Source organism: Ornithorhynchus anatinus, chromosome 8, assembly GCF_004115215.2.
Source record: "Ornithorhynchus anatinus isolate Pmale09 chromosome 8, mOrnAna1.pri.v4, whole genome shotgun sequence".
Lineage (NCBI taxonomy): Eukaryota > Metazoa > Chordata > Mammalia > Monotremata > Ornithorhynchidae > Ornithorhynchus > Ornithorhynchus anatinus.
In genome coordinates, this window is record NC_041735.1 from 21,706,109 (window position 1) to 21,721,365 (window position 15,257).

Sequence of the window (15,257 nt, forward strand, 5' to 3'; positions counted from 1 at the left end):
TTTTATTTAAGGACTGTTCTAAGTGCTGGGGTAGATACAGGTTAATCCGGTCAGACACAATGTCTCGAGAAGCAACACGGCCTATAAATAGGGCACGGGACTGAGAATCAAAAGGGTCTGGGTTCTAATCTTGGCACTGCCACTCCTCTACCCTGTGACCTTGGGTAAGTCACTTCGCTTCTCGGCGACTCAGTTTCCGCACCCGTAGACTGGGGATCCAATCCTCCCTCCTATACCTGGACTGTGAGCCTCATGTGGGACAGAGACTGTGTCCAACCTGATTATCTTGGATCCAACCCAGCGCTTAGAACAGTGCCCGGCACATAGTAAGCGCTTAACAAATGTCACTCTCATCATCATCATCATCATCTCTCTGAGTGGCCGAAGGCTCCGAGCTTCCTCTGCAGACTCTGGGTGCAATGCTCACTTGCGACCACCGGAGGGCGCCCGGGAACTTGCGATAAAGTCACTTAACTTCTCTGGGCCTCAATTACCTCATCTGTAAAATGGGGATTAACTGTGAGCCTCACGTGGGACAACCTGATTACCCAATATCTATAGGTTGCCTTCCATCAATCCCCTTTTCTTCCTTATCCTCATTTGGGCTATTTTGCTTTCTCGACACCGCCTCTCCTAGAAATGGTAGTCAATCAATCGTATTTGTCGCACGCTTACTGTGTGCGGAGCACTACACCGAGCGCTTAGGAGAGGTTAGAGAAGCAGCGCGGCTCAGTGGAAAGAGCCTGGGCTTTGGAGTCCAGAGGTCATGGGTTCGAATCCCGGCTCGGCCACTTGTCAGTCGTGTGACTTTGGGCAAGTCACTTCACTTCTCGGTGCCTCAGCTACCTCATCTGTAAAATGGGGATTAAGACTGTGAGCCCCACGTGGGACAACCTGATTCCCTTGTGTGTGACTGTGGGCAAGTCGCTTCACTTCTCTGTGCCTCAGTTACCTCATCTGTAAAATGGGGATTAACTGTGAGCCTCACGTGGGACAATCTGATTACCCCTTATCTCCCCCAGTGCTTAGAACAGTGCTCTTGCACATAGTAAGCACTTAACAAATACCAACATTATTACCCCAGCGCTTAGAACAGTGCTCGGCACATAGTAAGCGCTTAACAAATACCAACATTATTATTATTATTTACACTATAACAGAGTTGGTAGACCCTTCCAGCGCTCAGTACGGTGCCCAGCACATAGTAAGCGTTTAATTATTATTATTTCCTCCCCTCAGCGGTCGTGGCCTAGTGCATAGAGAACGGGCCTGGGAGTAAGAAGGACCCGGGTTCTAATCCTGACTCTGCCACTTGTCTGCTGTCTGACCTTTGGCAAGTCAAAAGCGCTTAATTATTATTATTATTTTTATTATTGTTATCCGCTGCCCACAGCAGCCGTGGCCTAATGGATAGAGAAAGGGCCTGGGAGTAAGAAGGACCCGGGTTCTAATCCCGGCTCTAGCCACTTGTCTGCTGTGTGACCTTTGGCGAGTCATAAGCCCTTAATTATTATTATTACTTTTATTGTTATCCCCTGCCCACAGCAGCCGTGGCCTAATGGATAGAGAAAGGGCCTGGGAGTAAGAAGGACCTGGGTTCTAATCATAGCTCTGCCACTTATCCGCTGTGTGACCTTTGGAGGTCCCTTACCTCTCTGTGACTCAGTTACCTTATCTGTAAAATGGGTATTAAAACTGTGAGTCCCATATGGGACAGGGACCGGGTCCAACCTGAGTAGCTTATTATCTACCCCGGTGCTTAGAAGAATGCCTGGCACATAGTAAGGGGTGGGATGGGGCAGCAGTAGATGACCCTGGAGCAGAGCTCTGGGAGGTCGATGAGGGGAGCGAGAAGGGGGCGGAGGTGAGGAAGGGGGACCTGAGAAGAGTTGTCCTCTCCCCAGAGGGTGATGGGTGGGTCAACCCCAGAGTAGCATGATAAATCACTGAACATCAAACAGCCGAGGATCAACACCTCCACCCGCTGAAATTTCAATCATAGATCCATCAAGATCCCTCGGTCAATTCCCCAACCCCGTCCCTTGTTCCCAAACCAAAGCCCTAAGCCAACCCTGGCTCTAGTCGACCCTTGGCTTGTGTTTGCTGAGCACTTTCCATGCACAGAGCACTGTGTTAACCACTGGGAGAGTTCGATCGAAGCGTAGGACACCGTCCCCGCCTTCAAGGAGCTTCCGATCCGACGTGGCACGCAGAGGGCTGACCTGGTTGGGCTCCTTATCTCCAGTTGATTGATTTTCCCCACCCCGATGCCTCACCTTGCCTGGTTGCTTGCCTGCCTAGGGGTTCGTGGGCTGCCGGGAACACACCATCTCCGGTGGCTTCTGGGAAAGGCCAGGCCCAGGCTACATCCCGGGGCGGGTGGGGTGGGGACCACAGGGGCCGCAGCAGGCCGTAGAGGGCTCTTGTCTGGCTTTCAGTTCTGCATTTGGCCTTCAGCTCTTTCTGCAGACACCGGCCACCAGTCCTTTTTCATGTCCGCTCTGTCGGCTCACCCTGACCGCTCGCTTTCCCTGTGCTGGGAGCAACACTGCAAACTCTTGCCCGGGGTGGCAGGGATCACGGCAGCCACAGTGGCCAAATGGACCATTGATGAGGTAAGTTGGGGGTTCCATCTCTCCTCGACTCTCCCTTCCCATCCCTCCCGACTCCCTTCTCATCTTCCCCTGACTCCCTTCCCATCTCCACCCCCCCCTTTCCATCTTCCCCATCTTCCTCCCTTCTCCATTTTCCTCTCCCGTCTCCAGTCTCCTTTCCCCTTTGCCGATGTTTCCCTTCGCTATCTGCTTTCTCAGGTCTTTGGCTTCGTTCAGACCTTGACGGGTTGTGAGGACCAAGCGAAACTCTTCAAGGATGAGGTAAAAGGGCAAGAGTGGGATCTGAGGGGGGTCACTGGGTGGGCAAAAACGGGCAGGGGCCTGGGCGGGTGGAATTAGGGCCGAGGAGCTGCGAGCTGAGCAGATGAAACAGGTAGTAGGGGCTGGTTTCGAGCTGCCGTGTCCTCTTCCTGCTCCTGGAGGGTACGGATGTCTCTGCGGCCGTGGGAGGGGATCCAGCCTGGTCTAGGCCCCAACCGGGGCGCACACCCACCGACATGGTAAAGGGAAGTGGAATACGTTTTTGCCGGAAGGAGCTTGAGGCGTGTGGCACTGCTTATCTGCCTACCCAGCCTTCCCTGGAATTTCATGGCCCCAGGCACAGCACTCCCACTTCTCATCAAGAGAAGAGGGGCAGTGGGGCTGGGGGTCCGTGTGGCCGTTCCATCATTCTCTCTGCCCCTAACCTTCTCCAGGCCTCATTCCCCACAGCCCCTGCTCTGACTTTTCATGTTTCTCCTCCTCCGCTCTCCCTGCTGGAACCTTCCCCAAATCCCAGCTCCAAGCTCTGCCCCAGTGTTCCTCTAGCCCCACAGTGACCTCTGACCTCCCTTCACCCTTGGATGCCTTCTCTTTCCCTCATGGCATCCTGTCCCCACATCCCAGGGTTCCAAGGACCCTCCCCTTTCGGTTCCCTGATGCCCTGCTCTTGGAGAGCTTGGTGGAGAGAGAGTATCGAAGCCGGTGAAGCTGGTGACAGGCACCAATTCCCTCTCCAATGCCTCAGGACCTTCTCCAGAGGGTGGCGGGGTAGAAAGAAGATGGATGGATGGGACAGATGCTGGCCACCAGCACCCCATGGGGCTTCATGGTGCTTGGGACAAGGTGGCCCCAAGACAGATTGTTAAAAATATGCCCCTAAAGAGCAGCTGTCCTCCAAACAATGTCATCTTCCACATCTGGCCGGCATACAGGCCCGCACCCTGGCTGAATGAGGTTTTGTGACAATTTCCATTTTTAGAGATGATTGGAATGTGTCCCCATAGGGCACTGGAGGCTGTTGGCTTCAGGCAGTTTGCCGGTCTCTGTCTGGTCCATTCCGGGGGTGGGCTCTTACTGCTGCCCAGCTGCCGGCAATAGAGACAGTGGTCTGGGGAGACATGGCTGGGCCTGGGAGAGACAGGGAGGGGGTTGGCAGCGGCAGAAACAACATTAATTCCTCTCTACTCGACACCCTCTCAAACAGCCCACCAGCCACCGGGTTTGGGAGAGGATGGGAGCGTATTAGCCGGGCCTCTGATGGTGTGGGTCATTGCAGCAGCCACTCCCCTTGGCTTGAGTCAGTGGAAACATGATTATCCTGAGAGGCAGTCGTGGCTTTTCAGTCCAACTTCTTCTCCGGCTTCTCCCTCTAGCCCAGCTCCTACTGACTGGGACAAGAGACTGGGTGGTGAGAACAAGGTAGAACCACCAGGAGGGGATAGGAGTGAGGTGTGGGGAGAGAGCCAAGGCAGTGTCCGGGGAACAGCACACTCCTTTGGAGACCCCCAAAATGAACCACAAGTTGGCACTTGTCCAACTTTCTGTTGTCTTTGCAGCACTTTTGAGTGGGGGTTTTTGTCCAGAGTCATGTGGTGAGGTGGGAGCATGGAGGGGAGGGATCTGGACCAGAGCTTTTGAGGGGGGTGGGCTGGTCCAGAGTCCTCTGGAGGTTGGGGGCCTGGTCTAACGTTCTTCGAGGTGAGGGTCTGATCCAGAATCCTGTGGGGAGAGGGGTCATGTCCAGAGTCTTGTGGTTGGGGGAGATCTGGTCCAGAGTCCTGTTAGGGATGGGAGTCTGCTCTAGAGGAGGACGTCTGATCCAAAGTCTTGCGTGTGTGTGTGTGGGTCTTGTCCAGAGTCTTGTGGTAGGGGGGAAGTCTGGTCCAGAGTCCTGTGAGGATTTGGGGGTGGGGGTCTGGTGTCCAGAGTCCTGAGGTGGGGAATGTCTGGTCCTGAACATGGAGATTGAGGGTAGAAGGGGATTAAGCTTTACAGTCTTATGTTGGCCAATTGGCCTCTGGCCATAAACATCAACTTCTGAGCCACCTGAGCACGCTCCTTCTTCGGAGCCCATCTGAGCATTGTGAGAAATCCGCTAGATATCTATCCTTCTCTCCTCTCTCCTCCCTTTTTTCCTCTGTCCCTCTTTGCTTTTCCCTTCTCTCCCGCTCCCTCCTCCTCCTCCGTTCTCCCGATACCCTTTCCCTGCTTGCCCCTCCCGGCCGCCTGCTGTGTCTCGCCCCCCTCACCCTCAGATGATTGACGGCGAAGCGTTCCTTTTGCTAACCCAGGCCGACATCGTGAAGATCATGAGCGTCAAGTTGGGCCCGGCCCTCAAGATCTATAACGCCATCCTCATGTTCAAAAACGCCGACGACACCTTAAAGTGACCAGGGTCCCGAGACCTCCAGCCGGGCCCTCCTTGGCTGGGAGAGGAGGGGGCGGGGCGGCTTCCCTGATCGCCCCAGCTCCATCCTTGCCGGACAGACCCATTCATTCCCTCACCTCGCTTCCTTTTCGCCTTTTGTCCCGTCTGTGGGGGCGAGGGGACCGTCGCCCCCTCTGCTTCCACCCCACCCTCATCTGTCCCTCTCAGGGTTCGCCGGCTGCTCTCACGGGGTGGGTGGGGAAGGGATGCCAACTGAGCCAAGCTGCGGGGCTGGAAGTGGATCCTGAGGGTGGTCCTCTCCCAGCACCCTAGCGTCCCCCCTGACACGTGTGGGTGTCAGGGCGGAGGGGCTTGGGTGCTGTTGTTGATCAGAAAACGCTTAAAGTTGCTGTGGTCACAGGACCCCCCAACTCTGCTGCCCCATCCCCACCTCACCGCCACCTCTCCCTGGAGACTCTCCCGCTCTGTCAAGACCCTTCCTCCTTGCGGCCTGCATTTTTTCTCTCTTTCCGCCTCTCCCACCCAGGCCCAGGTTTCCGTTCTCCAATTCTGAAGTTTTTCCCCTTACTTCTTCCCTCACGCTTTCTCCTAAGGCCTCAGCCGGCCAGGGGTCTCACTCAGCGGGCCCCCAGGCAGCGGCCACAAGGATATTAGTCCCGTTTCCCCGGGGAATCAGAGCAGCGGGAGTCTCGCCACTGCCCCGTCCCAGGCCTCTGTTCTGAGCAGAGCTTTCTCCTCCTTTCCCCCGTCCCCGGCCAGGACTGGCACTGCCCCCGTCTGCCAAAGGGTGGTGGAAGATGGAGAGAGGAGGCGGGAGACCGGCTTCAACTTCTGTGGTGGTCCCAGGCCCCTTCCCCTCTCGCCACCATTTTTAGCCCCATCTCCCCGCTCTGGCTGAGGAGCGGCCTCCCCCTCGACTCCACGAGCAGTCTGGGGAGAGAGTGATCCCTGCCCCCCGAGGACCCTCCCCGGATGGGCGGTGGGCAGCCCCAGCTTCCTGCGCCCCACTCACCGTCCTGCACCAGCAACGTGATCTCTGCTGCCCGCTCCGCGGACGGGGCACACGCATACCCTTCCCAAGGAAACGCGGCATTTTGACTCTTCCTTCTTGACTGTTCGGGTTTCCGTCTGACCTGCCATTTCAATGTTTGCTGCTTGCTTTTCATGAGAAACTTGAAAAAGAACCAATGGTTGGGAGGGTGGGAGACCGGGGCCACGGGTGATGAATTTTTATATGTTTTTTAATGAGTTCTCTGCCCCTCTCCCCCCGGTAACTGTCTTTCTTCCTGTCTGCCACTGCCAAATGGCCGCCTGCCTGGAGGAGGAGCCTGAAGGCCCTGGGGTCGCTGGCCCAGGCCGTGCCCGCACCCCTCCTTCTGGGAGTGCTGGATGTGGGCATCAGTCACCGACCTCCCTGCTGCCACTGCCAAGCCTGCTGCTCATCCAAAGAGCGCCCACCTATTTCCCCGCTTGGGGCACCGGTACCCGAGGCCAGGCGGAGCCGGACTTGGGCTAGCGGTTGGGGCCGGACCTGGGCTAGGGAACCGAGCCGGACTTGGGCGAAAGGACTGCACTAGCCTTTCCGCTCCCCCGGCTTCCGCACGAGGAAGCGGAGTGTTGGGGGACGCGGAGTCCAGCCCGGGGGGATCGGTGGTGGGATTGGGCTGGAGGATGATTGTATGTCTGGGGAGGCGAGGGTGGGTATCTGGGGCTGTTGCCAGATTTTGGTGCCCCTAGCAGCAAGGTGGTTCTGGCCACGTGCCCCGCTGGTCATCGTCACCATGTTCCAGGGGTTCAGCTCTAACACTGCCAGGTTTTCCCATCACCCTCTCCTGCTGGGTGCTCTTGCCTTGCCTGGGGCCAGGCAGACAAAAGAGCAGGCATCATTACCCTTCCTGGGGCCTAGAGGTGCCTTGGGGTCTTTAGCTTCCCCCATTCCAACCGGAAGGAGAAGCCAGGGTTTGCCTCTCCTCTCACCTGGCTGGAGGAAGCAGGGGACCCCCACATTTCCTCTCCCTCAGAGCGGACCGAAAGAAGGGCCCAGGGCCAGGAGGGACCAGGGAAGTAGGTGGCTTTTCAGCTGGAGAGCGGCGTGGAACCCCAAGCTGATGGGTGAGTCTCGATCGGGGCCAGAACCCCTCTCCTCCCAGAATTCAACAGGCTGTGGCTGCGGTCCCTCCTCCCTGGGGTGGCCTAATCCAGTCCGGTCCGGTCCAAGCCACTGTAGAATAATAATAATGATGGTATTTTTTAAGCGCTTACTATGTGCAGAGCACTGTTCTAAGCGCTGAAGCGGAACCACTTCAGTCCAGAGTCTCCCTGGAGGGAAGGGGAGACAGCGTGAGTGTGCATGGGTGTGCATGGGTCTTCCCAGTGAGGCTGGGATGTGGATGGGAGAGTTGGTCTCTGTGGGGCCCTACCCCCTCCCTAGTCAGATAGTTGGGTCTAGGGGAGAGGGCAGGGAAAAGTTCTGGAGACCGGCAAGGGCTATTTCCTCTCAGAGCTTGGAAACTTCATTTTTTCTTTTAAACCCAAAGCACCATCTTTAGCCCTAAGCACCAAGGCCTGCTGCTCGCTGCCCCCCTCCCCACTGCCTGGTCAATGGGGAGCAGCACAAGTCCCCCGTTTCCCCCCCCCCCCCCCCCCGTAACACACACACACGCAAGTACGCACACCCACCAGTGGAGCCTAAGCCTGGTGTCGGGAGGCGAGGGGAACAAAAGAGTGAGGGAGGGACCTGCTTTCCTGTAGGGCCCGAGCCACGGGGCAGAGGGGAGTCCCGCTGGCTGGGCTGGGGCAGGGCAGGGCAGGACGGATCTGCTGTATTCTGAGTCTGCTGTCATCGTTTCTCTGGCCGCCGCTCCTGGTGGGCGTTGTTAGAGATCGGTCCCCTGTGTGCCTTTCCTGTCCCCAGGGTCACGGCCAGTCTACACTCTGGAGTGACAGGGAGTCTAGGGGAGGGGCAGAGAGTCTCTGAGAACGGTCGAAGAGACATCTCAGCCCTTTGGGGGCCAGGACCTGGACAAGGGGAGGCCGAGGAGACCGTGGGGGGTGTACCGCTGGTGGATTTGCCGTTCGATGCTGAAGCGATTTGGTGCCTTTGGAAATTTCCTCAGGTGTCCCGCCTCCTTCTCTCCCTTCCCAACCCTCACCATTTGTTCTGGGAAGGGTTGCTCCTCACCTCTTCCTCCTTGGTCAGATTCCCTCTCTTCCTGCTTCCCAGTCCCCGAGACTACCTACTCACAAGGTAGAAGCTCGGGGCTCCAGCCAGCGAGTGACTGGCTGGCTAGGAGGAAAATCTGGTTGTGGGCTGGAGAAGGTTGTACCTGGGGTCCTCTGGCCCAGGGCATCGAGCGGAGTTGCTGGAATCCATGGCATTCACTTCTCTCTTACCGCAGACAAGCTATCTGCTTCCCGGCCCTCTCTCTCTGTCTGAATAAGGGGAGAAACATCCTTAGTCCAGCTAGAGCAGGGAGGAATTTTGATCATGGGTGTCAGGATGGGGACACAGCTCACGTAGGATGTGCTCTACCCATGATGTGCGTGTACATGTATGTGTGTGTGGAACAGGACATCCTGTGGAGGCACTAAGAGTGAGGAATGAGGGCGGGGCGGGAGTCCGAGGGGGAAGGTGGGTGAATCTGAGCCACCTGTAGGGGAAGGGGCTTCACTTTTTTGGAATGCTGCACCTCTCGCGCTTGCTGCACCGTTGTCAAGCACTTTTGAAAGAAACAATCCAAATGGGCCTGGCGGGGACGTTCAGCCCTTCAGTCGAGCAGGAGGAGGGAAGCGAGTGACTTTGGGTCCCGCCCGGGCCGTGGGTGCAGGGTGATCTCGGGGGCCCGTCGGGGGCGGAGGGCCGTGAAAGCGCTTGTAGCCGTGGCTTCGTCCCAGACCCCGAAGAGGAGCACGCATTTGTTTGGGCGATTCATTTCTGTCTCTGGGGCGAGGCGCATGGTGAGTGAGAATGAAGCTTTTTTGCACTTACATTCTTTTGCACTTTTTTTGGGTACATTTTTGATATTTGCACCTTTTTGCGTTTTCATGAGGAAAGTGCCCTGGCCTTAGCCAAGGCTGCTCTTCTGGAGCTTTGTGTCCGGAGTATTTCGAGGTTCCAATGGGATAAAACCAGTTACAAATCAGATGTGATGTGTTTCGTCGGTGTTTTAAAACAACAATAAATAAATGTGAACCACGGATTTGTGAGGGGGCATCGTGACTTGTGGGGGTGGTCAGAGAAGAAGGGGATCCCTCACATACTAGTGGGCTGGGGCAGGCTTAGGGGGGTTCCTTGGCATCCCAGTGTTTGGGGCTGTGTTGGCTGAGCACGAAGCCAATCCCGAGGAGAGAAAGTCAAACCAGTGGAGGCACATTTAAATCTGCTCTTACCTTTCAGGATAATTTTCTGTGGCTGCCAGAGCAAGGACATGCTGTTCCTTGGCAGAAGCTGCCCCAGGAAGTGGTTGTTAAAGGGGACACGACTCCTTGAATGTGTTGACCCCCCACTTTTAGGAGAATTGGAGAAGAGGAAGTGGAAAGAGTGGGTGTAAACAACTCCCTCAAGAAGTTTGGAAAGAAATGGTAGAAGGGAGATAGGGTGATATCTGGAGGGAGCTGTGGGGTCAAGGAAGTGTTGTGTTTTTTTTTTAGGATAGGGGATATATAACCACGTTTGAAGCAGTGGGGAAAAAGCCTTTGGAAAATGAACAGTTGAAGATGGCATTCAGGGAGGATGTGAGTGTTTTAAGTATGAAGGGATAAGGTCAGAAGCACAGGTGGAGGGGTAGATTGAGAAAAGAGGTGAGAGATTTCATCTTGTGTTATTGCAGGGAATATAGGGAGAGCCAAAGAGGGTCGGGGGGGGAGGGGGGTTTGGAGAGGAACAAGAGAGATTTTAGGGAGATCACGCTGGATGGTTTCAAGTTTGTTGATGAAGTACGTGGCCAGACCATTAAGGGAAAGACATGGTCGGGGGCAGAGGAGGGCAGGAGGTTTGAATAGGGAGTTAAATGTCTGGAACAGCTGGTCAGGAAAGTGGGTATAGGAGTGAATTAGGAAAGAATTGGTTGTGGGCAGGGAATATGTCCACGAACTCTATTATATTGTACTCTCCTGAGCACTTAGTAGAGTGCTCTGCACACAGTAAGCGCTCATTAAATACTAGTGATTGATTCTCTTTTACTGCTGAGATGCCCCAGGATTGATCCTTAGTGCAGCTGTTTCTATTTTCAAGGGAAAAATAGAATTTCCTAGGTTGTCAAGTTCTCAGGTGTTCTACAAAAATTCTGCTTTCCAACTTCCAGATGGTGATGAACAGTTTGTTTTGCATCTCTTTTTTAATGGTATTTATAAAGGCCTTACTATGTGCCAGGCACTGTACTAAGCACTGGGATAGATACAAGATAATCGGGTTGGACACAGGCCCTGTCCCACATGAGGCCCAAAGTCTTTAATCCCCATTTCACAGCTGAGGCACGGAGAAGTGAAATGACTTACTCAAGGTCGCCCAGAAGATGAGAGGCAGAGCTGGGCTTAGAATGCAGGTCCTTCTTTCTCCCAGACCCGTACTCCATCCACGAGGCCACGCTGCTTCCTACCTTCATACCCATCCCTGGGCAATTTCCAGGCGTTTCTGATGAAAACATTCAAAACAGCTCTGCGTTCCAATCCCGATCCAAAGGCATTGTCCTACCAAATCCCTCTGGTCAATAAATCCTGATGTTGAACAAAACAGAATTCAATATCTCCTTAATACCCACCCGACTGGGAGTGTCGAGTCCAGGTCAGGCTTAGACAGGAGATTTGGAGAATTTCATTTTTAAGTGATTGATTTTCACAACGGAGCTGAGGAGAAGGGAATCATTGATTGTTTTCACTCCTTCCTCATTGTTTTCCTCATTATTATTCCTTTTCTGTCATTTGGGAGGTAAAGTGATTTCTATTTTATAGAATCTGTATTAAATCTTCCAAACAGGAATATTTTTGAGAGATTCCATCTAAGGGGTTGCCAACCTCATCTACTTTGCTTCAAACATTTTGCGGCACCTCTGGAAAAAAAACCAACACCTATTATTTTCTGTAGATGGACCACTCCTTTGGATTTAGCAGGTGGGCCCCGGGCAGTCTTAGAAAAGTATCTAAATGTTCAGGATTTGGGGTGATTTCTGCTTAACAGGTCATCTGACTCCGCTCTTGCTCAGTCTGAAAACCTGGGTTTCCATGATCACCACAGTAAGCTTTCAGTGTAGGCCCCTCCCTCAGTGTGGGGAAGCAGCTTAGCCTAATGGAAAAAGCACGGGGGTGGTGGTGGACATTAATATAAATAAATGATCCATCTGAACGTAAGTGCCATGGAGGTCAGTGCCATGCTGAGGCTGTGGGGTAGAGAAGCAGCGTGGCTCAGTGGAAAGAGCACGGGCTTGGGAGTCAGAGGTCATAAGTTCGAATCCCGGCTCTGCCACTTGGCAGCTGTGTGACTGTGGGCAAGTCACTTAACTTCTCTGGGCCTCAGTTCCCTCATCTGTAAAATGGGGATTAACTGTGAGCCTCACGTGGGACAACCCGATGCCCCTGTGTCTACCCCAGCACTTAGAATAGTGCTTGGCACATAGTAAGCGCTTAACAAATACCAACATTATTATTATTAATCCATTTATATTTATGTCTCTCTCCCCTCCTCTAGGCTTAAACTTATTGTGGGCAGGGAATGTGCTTGTTTATTGTTATATTGTACTCTCCCAAGTGCTTAGTACAGTGCTCTGCACACTGTAAGTGCTCAATAAATACAATCAAATGAATGAATGGAGGATGCAAATCCAAGTTTAAATGCAGCCCCGTGTCTTTTTTTCCCCTTCAGTCCATAAAGTGCTTTTACTCCTGCCTCTCCTTGCTGTCTCTTCTCTGAGGAGCCCAATCTGGACTGTCCAGAGCCCTTGATGTCATTCAGTTGTGATTTTTTTGTTTTGGTTTTTTTTGGTATGGTATTGATAAAGTGCTTAATATCTATCAGGCACTCTGCTAAGCGCTGGCGTAGATACAAGCTAATCAGGTTGGACACAGTCCATGTCCCGCATGGGGCTCACAGTCTTAATCTCCATTTTACAGGTGAGATAACTGACAAAGAGATGTGAAGTGAGTTTCTCTAGGTCACACAGCCGACAAGTGGCAGAGCCGGACTTAGAAGCCAGGTCCTTCTTACTTCCGGGCCCGTACTCTATCGTCTAGGCCACCCTGCTTCTCTTGATCTGGAATGGTATGTTTCCTCCACACTGACCTCATACCACTAGGTCTTTCTGGAAGAATCATCATCCTAGCCCAGCAGGAAAATGCAAATCCCAGGTGCCTTTGGTCGGTGACACCAGTTTCACTCTTAGTACAGGAAAATTCATTTTCTCAGCACATCTTCCAGCGCATTAAGGAAAACTGGGGATCCAGGCCTAGCATCACTGTGGCTGTGTATTTGTGGTGGGCATACTAAGTCCTTGAGTGACCAGGGATCTTTGTAGGAAGGTTTGGGTAAGATGGTGGGACCTTCCTGACAGGGAGATTCATATATGTTCCAGACGTTAGAGTTACCGAAGACGTCCCTCTAAAGAGAAAGAGCAGAACGGAGCAGAGCAGCAGAGGAGAGATGGAGATGGGTAGCAATAAAAAAGTCAGTTTTGTGCTCCAGAGATTCTCCGAGAAGCGGCATGGCCTGGCGGAAAGAGCCCGAGCCTGTGAATCAGAGGACCAGGGAAAATTTACCATCAATTTACTGATTGATGATAAATCCTGGGAAAGGGCCCCAGGCCCAGGCCCCACTGGCAACTTGACAGAATAGATAAGGGTGACGACGACTCAAACAAGGTTACTAACCCAGAGCGAGCTAATATATGGTTAACGATTATTATGGTATTATGTATTAAGTGCTTACTATATGCTAGGCACCGTACTAAGCGATGGGACAAGCTAATCAGGTTGGACACAGTCCCTGTCCCATATGGGACTTACGGTCTGAATCCCCATTGTACGGATGAGGAAACTGGGGCACAGAGAATTTAAGTGTCTTGTCAAGGTCGCAGAGCTGGGATTAGAATGCAGGTCCTCTGACTCCCAGGCCCGTGCTCTATCCACTAGAAAGAGCTCCTCGAAAAACTCCAGTGTTTGCCCATCCTCTTCTGCATAAAAAAAAGATGCCTCTCCAGTGGCTTTAAAGTACTCCACCTCCTTCCCCTTTCCTACCTCACCTCGCTACTCTTCTTCTACAGTCCAGCCTTCACACTTCACTCCTCTAGTGCTAACTTCTCACTGTGCCTCGATCTCACCTATCTTGCCGCCAATCCCTCGCCCACATTCTGCCTCTGGCTTGGAATACCCTCCTCCCTCAAATCTTACAATTACTCTCCCATCTTTCAAAGCCTTATTTAAGGCACAGCTCCTCTTTTCAGGCTGAGCCCCTTCTTTCCTCCTCTCCCACTCCCTTTTATGTTGCCATGACTTGCTCCCTTTGCTCTTCTCTGCTCCCAGCCCCACAGAACTTATTTAGATATTTGTAATTTATTTATTTGTATTGATGTAATAATAATGTTGGTACTTGTTAAGCGCTTACTATGTGCAGAGCACTGTTCTAAGCGCTGGGGTAAACACAGGGGAATCAGGTCGTCCCACGTGGGGCTCACAGTCTTAATCCCCATTTTACAGATGAGGGAACTGAGGCACAGAGAAGTTAAGTGACTTGCCCACAGTCACACAGCTGACAAGTGGCAGAGCTGGGATTCGAACTCATGAGCCCTGACTCCAAAGCCCGTGCTCTTTCCACTGCGCCACGCTGATGTCTGTCCCCCTCAGCAGATTATAAGCTCGTGTGGGCAGGGAAAGTATCTGTTTATTGTTGTATTCTCCCAAGCGCTTAAAACAGTGCTCTGCACACAGTAAGTGCTCAATAAATTAGATTGAATGAATGAATTAGACCATAATGCTTCTCTGCATTTGCTCTTGCTTTTCAGTTCCATGGTGATTCACAACTTGACAGATTTTATCCAACATGCCAGAATGGGTCCAAGTAAAAACTCTAACCCAACCCTAAAGACTTCTTTTCAGATTCAGAATTGGTTTCACAGCAATTTTTTAATCTTTTTTTTTCTCCTCACCCCCAAATAAGCACTTCTCTGCTAACCATTTTGAGCTGGCAATTCATTAAGCAGATCAGCGCAGGGTCGTTGCGGTATTGTATCAAGGCGAGATGAAATTCTGCTGCTATTTCTGATCAAATCTTTGAAAAAAACTTATCCTGAGATGGGAGATGGATTGTCTGAATAATAATTCGATTCCAGAGACAAACAATCTCTACCCACCGGAGAACAAAGAGCTTCTGTCGCCATCGCCGGGTAAGTTCCCGAGAAGGTATGGGACAGAGGGGCAGCTCAGATATCCCTTCGGGATCGTATTCACTGGTGACCTGGGAACGGAGATTTCTGGACCCCGCTTGGATTTCAAGAGAATGGGAAGTGAAAAGGTGTCCTGATGAATATCGAGACTGCGGTGAAAGTGTGGAGAGCTTTATTAGCCAGCCTGTCTTTAGATGCCGCACAAACATTCACAGGAAGCAGTGTGGCCTGATGGAAAGATCACGGGCCCAGGAGTCCGAAGACCTGGGTTCTAATCCCGACTCTGCCACTCATCTGCTGGGTGAACTTGGGCAAGTCACTTCACTTCTCTGTGCCTCAGTTTCCTCTTATGCAAAATGGGGGTTCGATACCTTTTCTCCCTGCTACTTAGAACTGTGAGCCCCATGTGGGACCTGATTAGCTTGAATCTACCCCAGTCTTTATTACAAGTGCTAATCACATAGAAAGTGCTTAACAAATGCCATTATTATTATTATTTTACTCAGCCCCCAGTCTTGTTCCTGGGATGGAAAGAGAGAGATGACAGATACAAACTTGGAAGTTCCCACCCTGCCAAGATTGGTAAGTGGCAGAGCCGGAATTAGAACCCAGGGCCTCCAACTC

At 52.7% G+C, this 15,257-nt stretch overlaps 1 protein-coding gene across 2 annotated transcripts in view; it reads left to right on the top strand.

Moving 5' to 3' along the window:
* L3MBTL1 (L3MBTL histone methyl-lysine binding protein 1) overlaps nt 1–7,895 on the top strand; it is a 35,109-nt gene extending 27,214 nt beyond the window's left edge. For both annotated transcript variants that reach the window (XM_029071089.2, XM_029071093.2), the window contains exons 21-23: nt 2,458–2,615; nt 2,814–2,876; nt 5,132–7,895. In XM_029071089.2, coding sequence (XP_028926922.1) covers nt 2,458–2,615; nt 2,814–2,876; nt 5,132–5,266 — 356 coding nt within the window. In that variant the 3' untranslated portion in view covers nt 5,267–7,895. The remainder of the gene's footprint in view (nt 1–2,457; nt 2,616–2,813; nt 2,877–5,131) is intronic.
* The last annotated feature ends 7,362 nt before the right edge of the window (nt 7,896–15,257 follow it).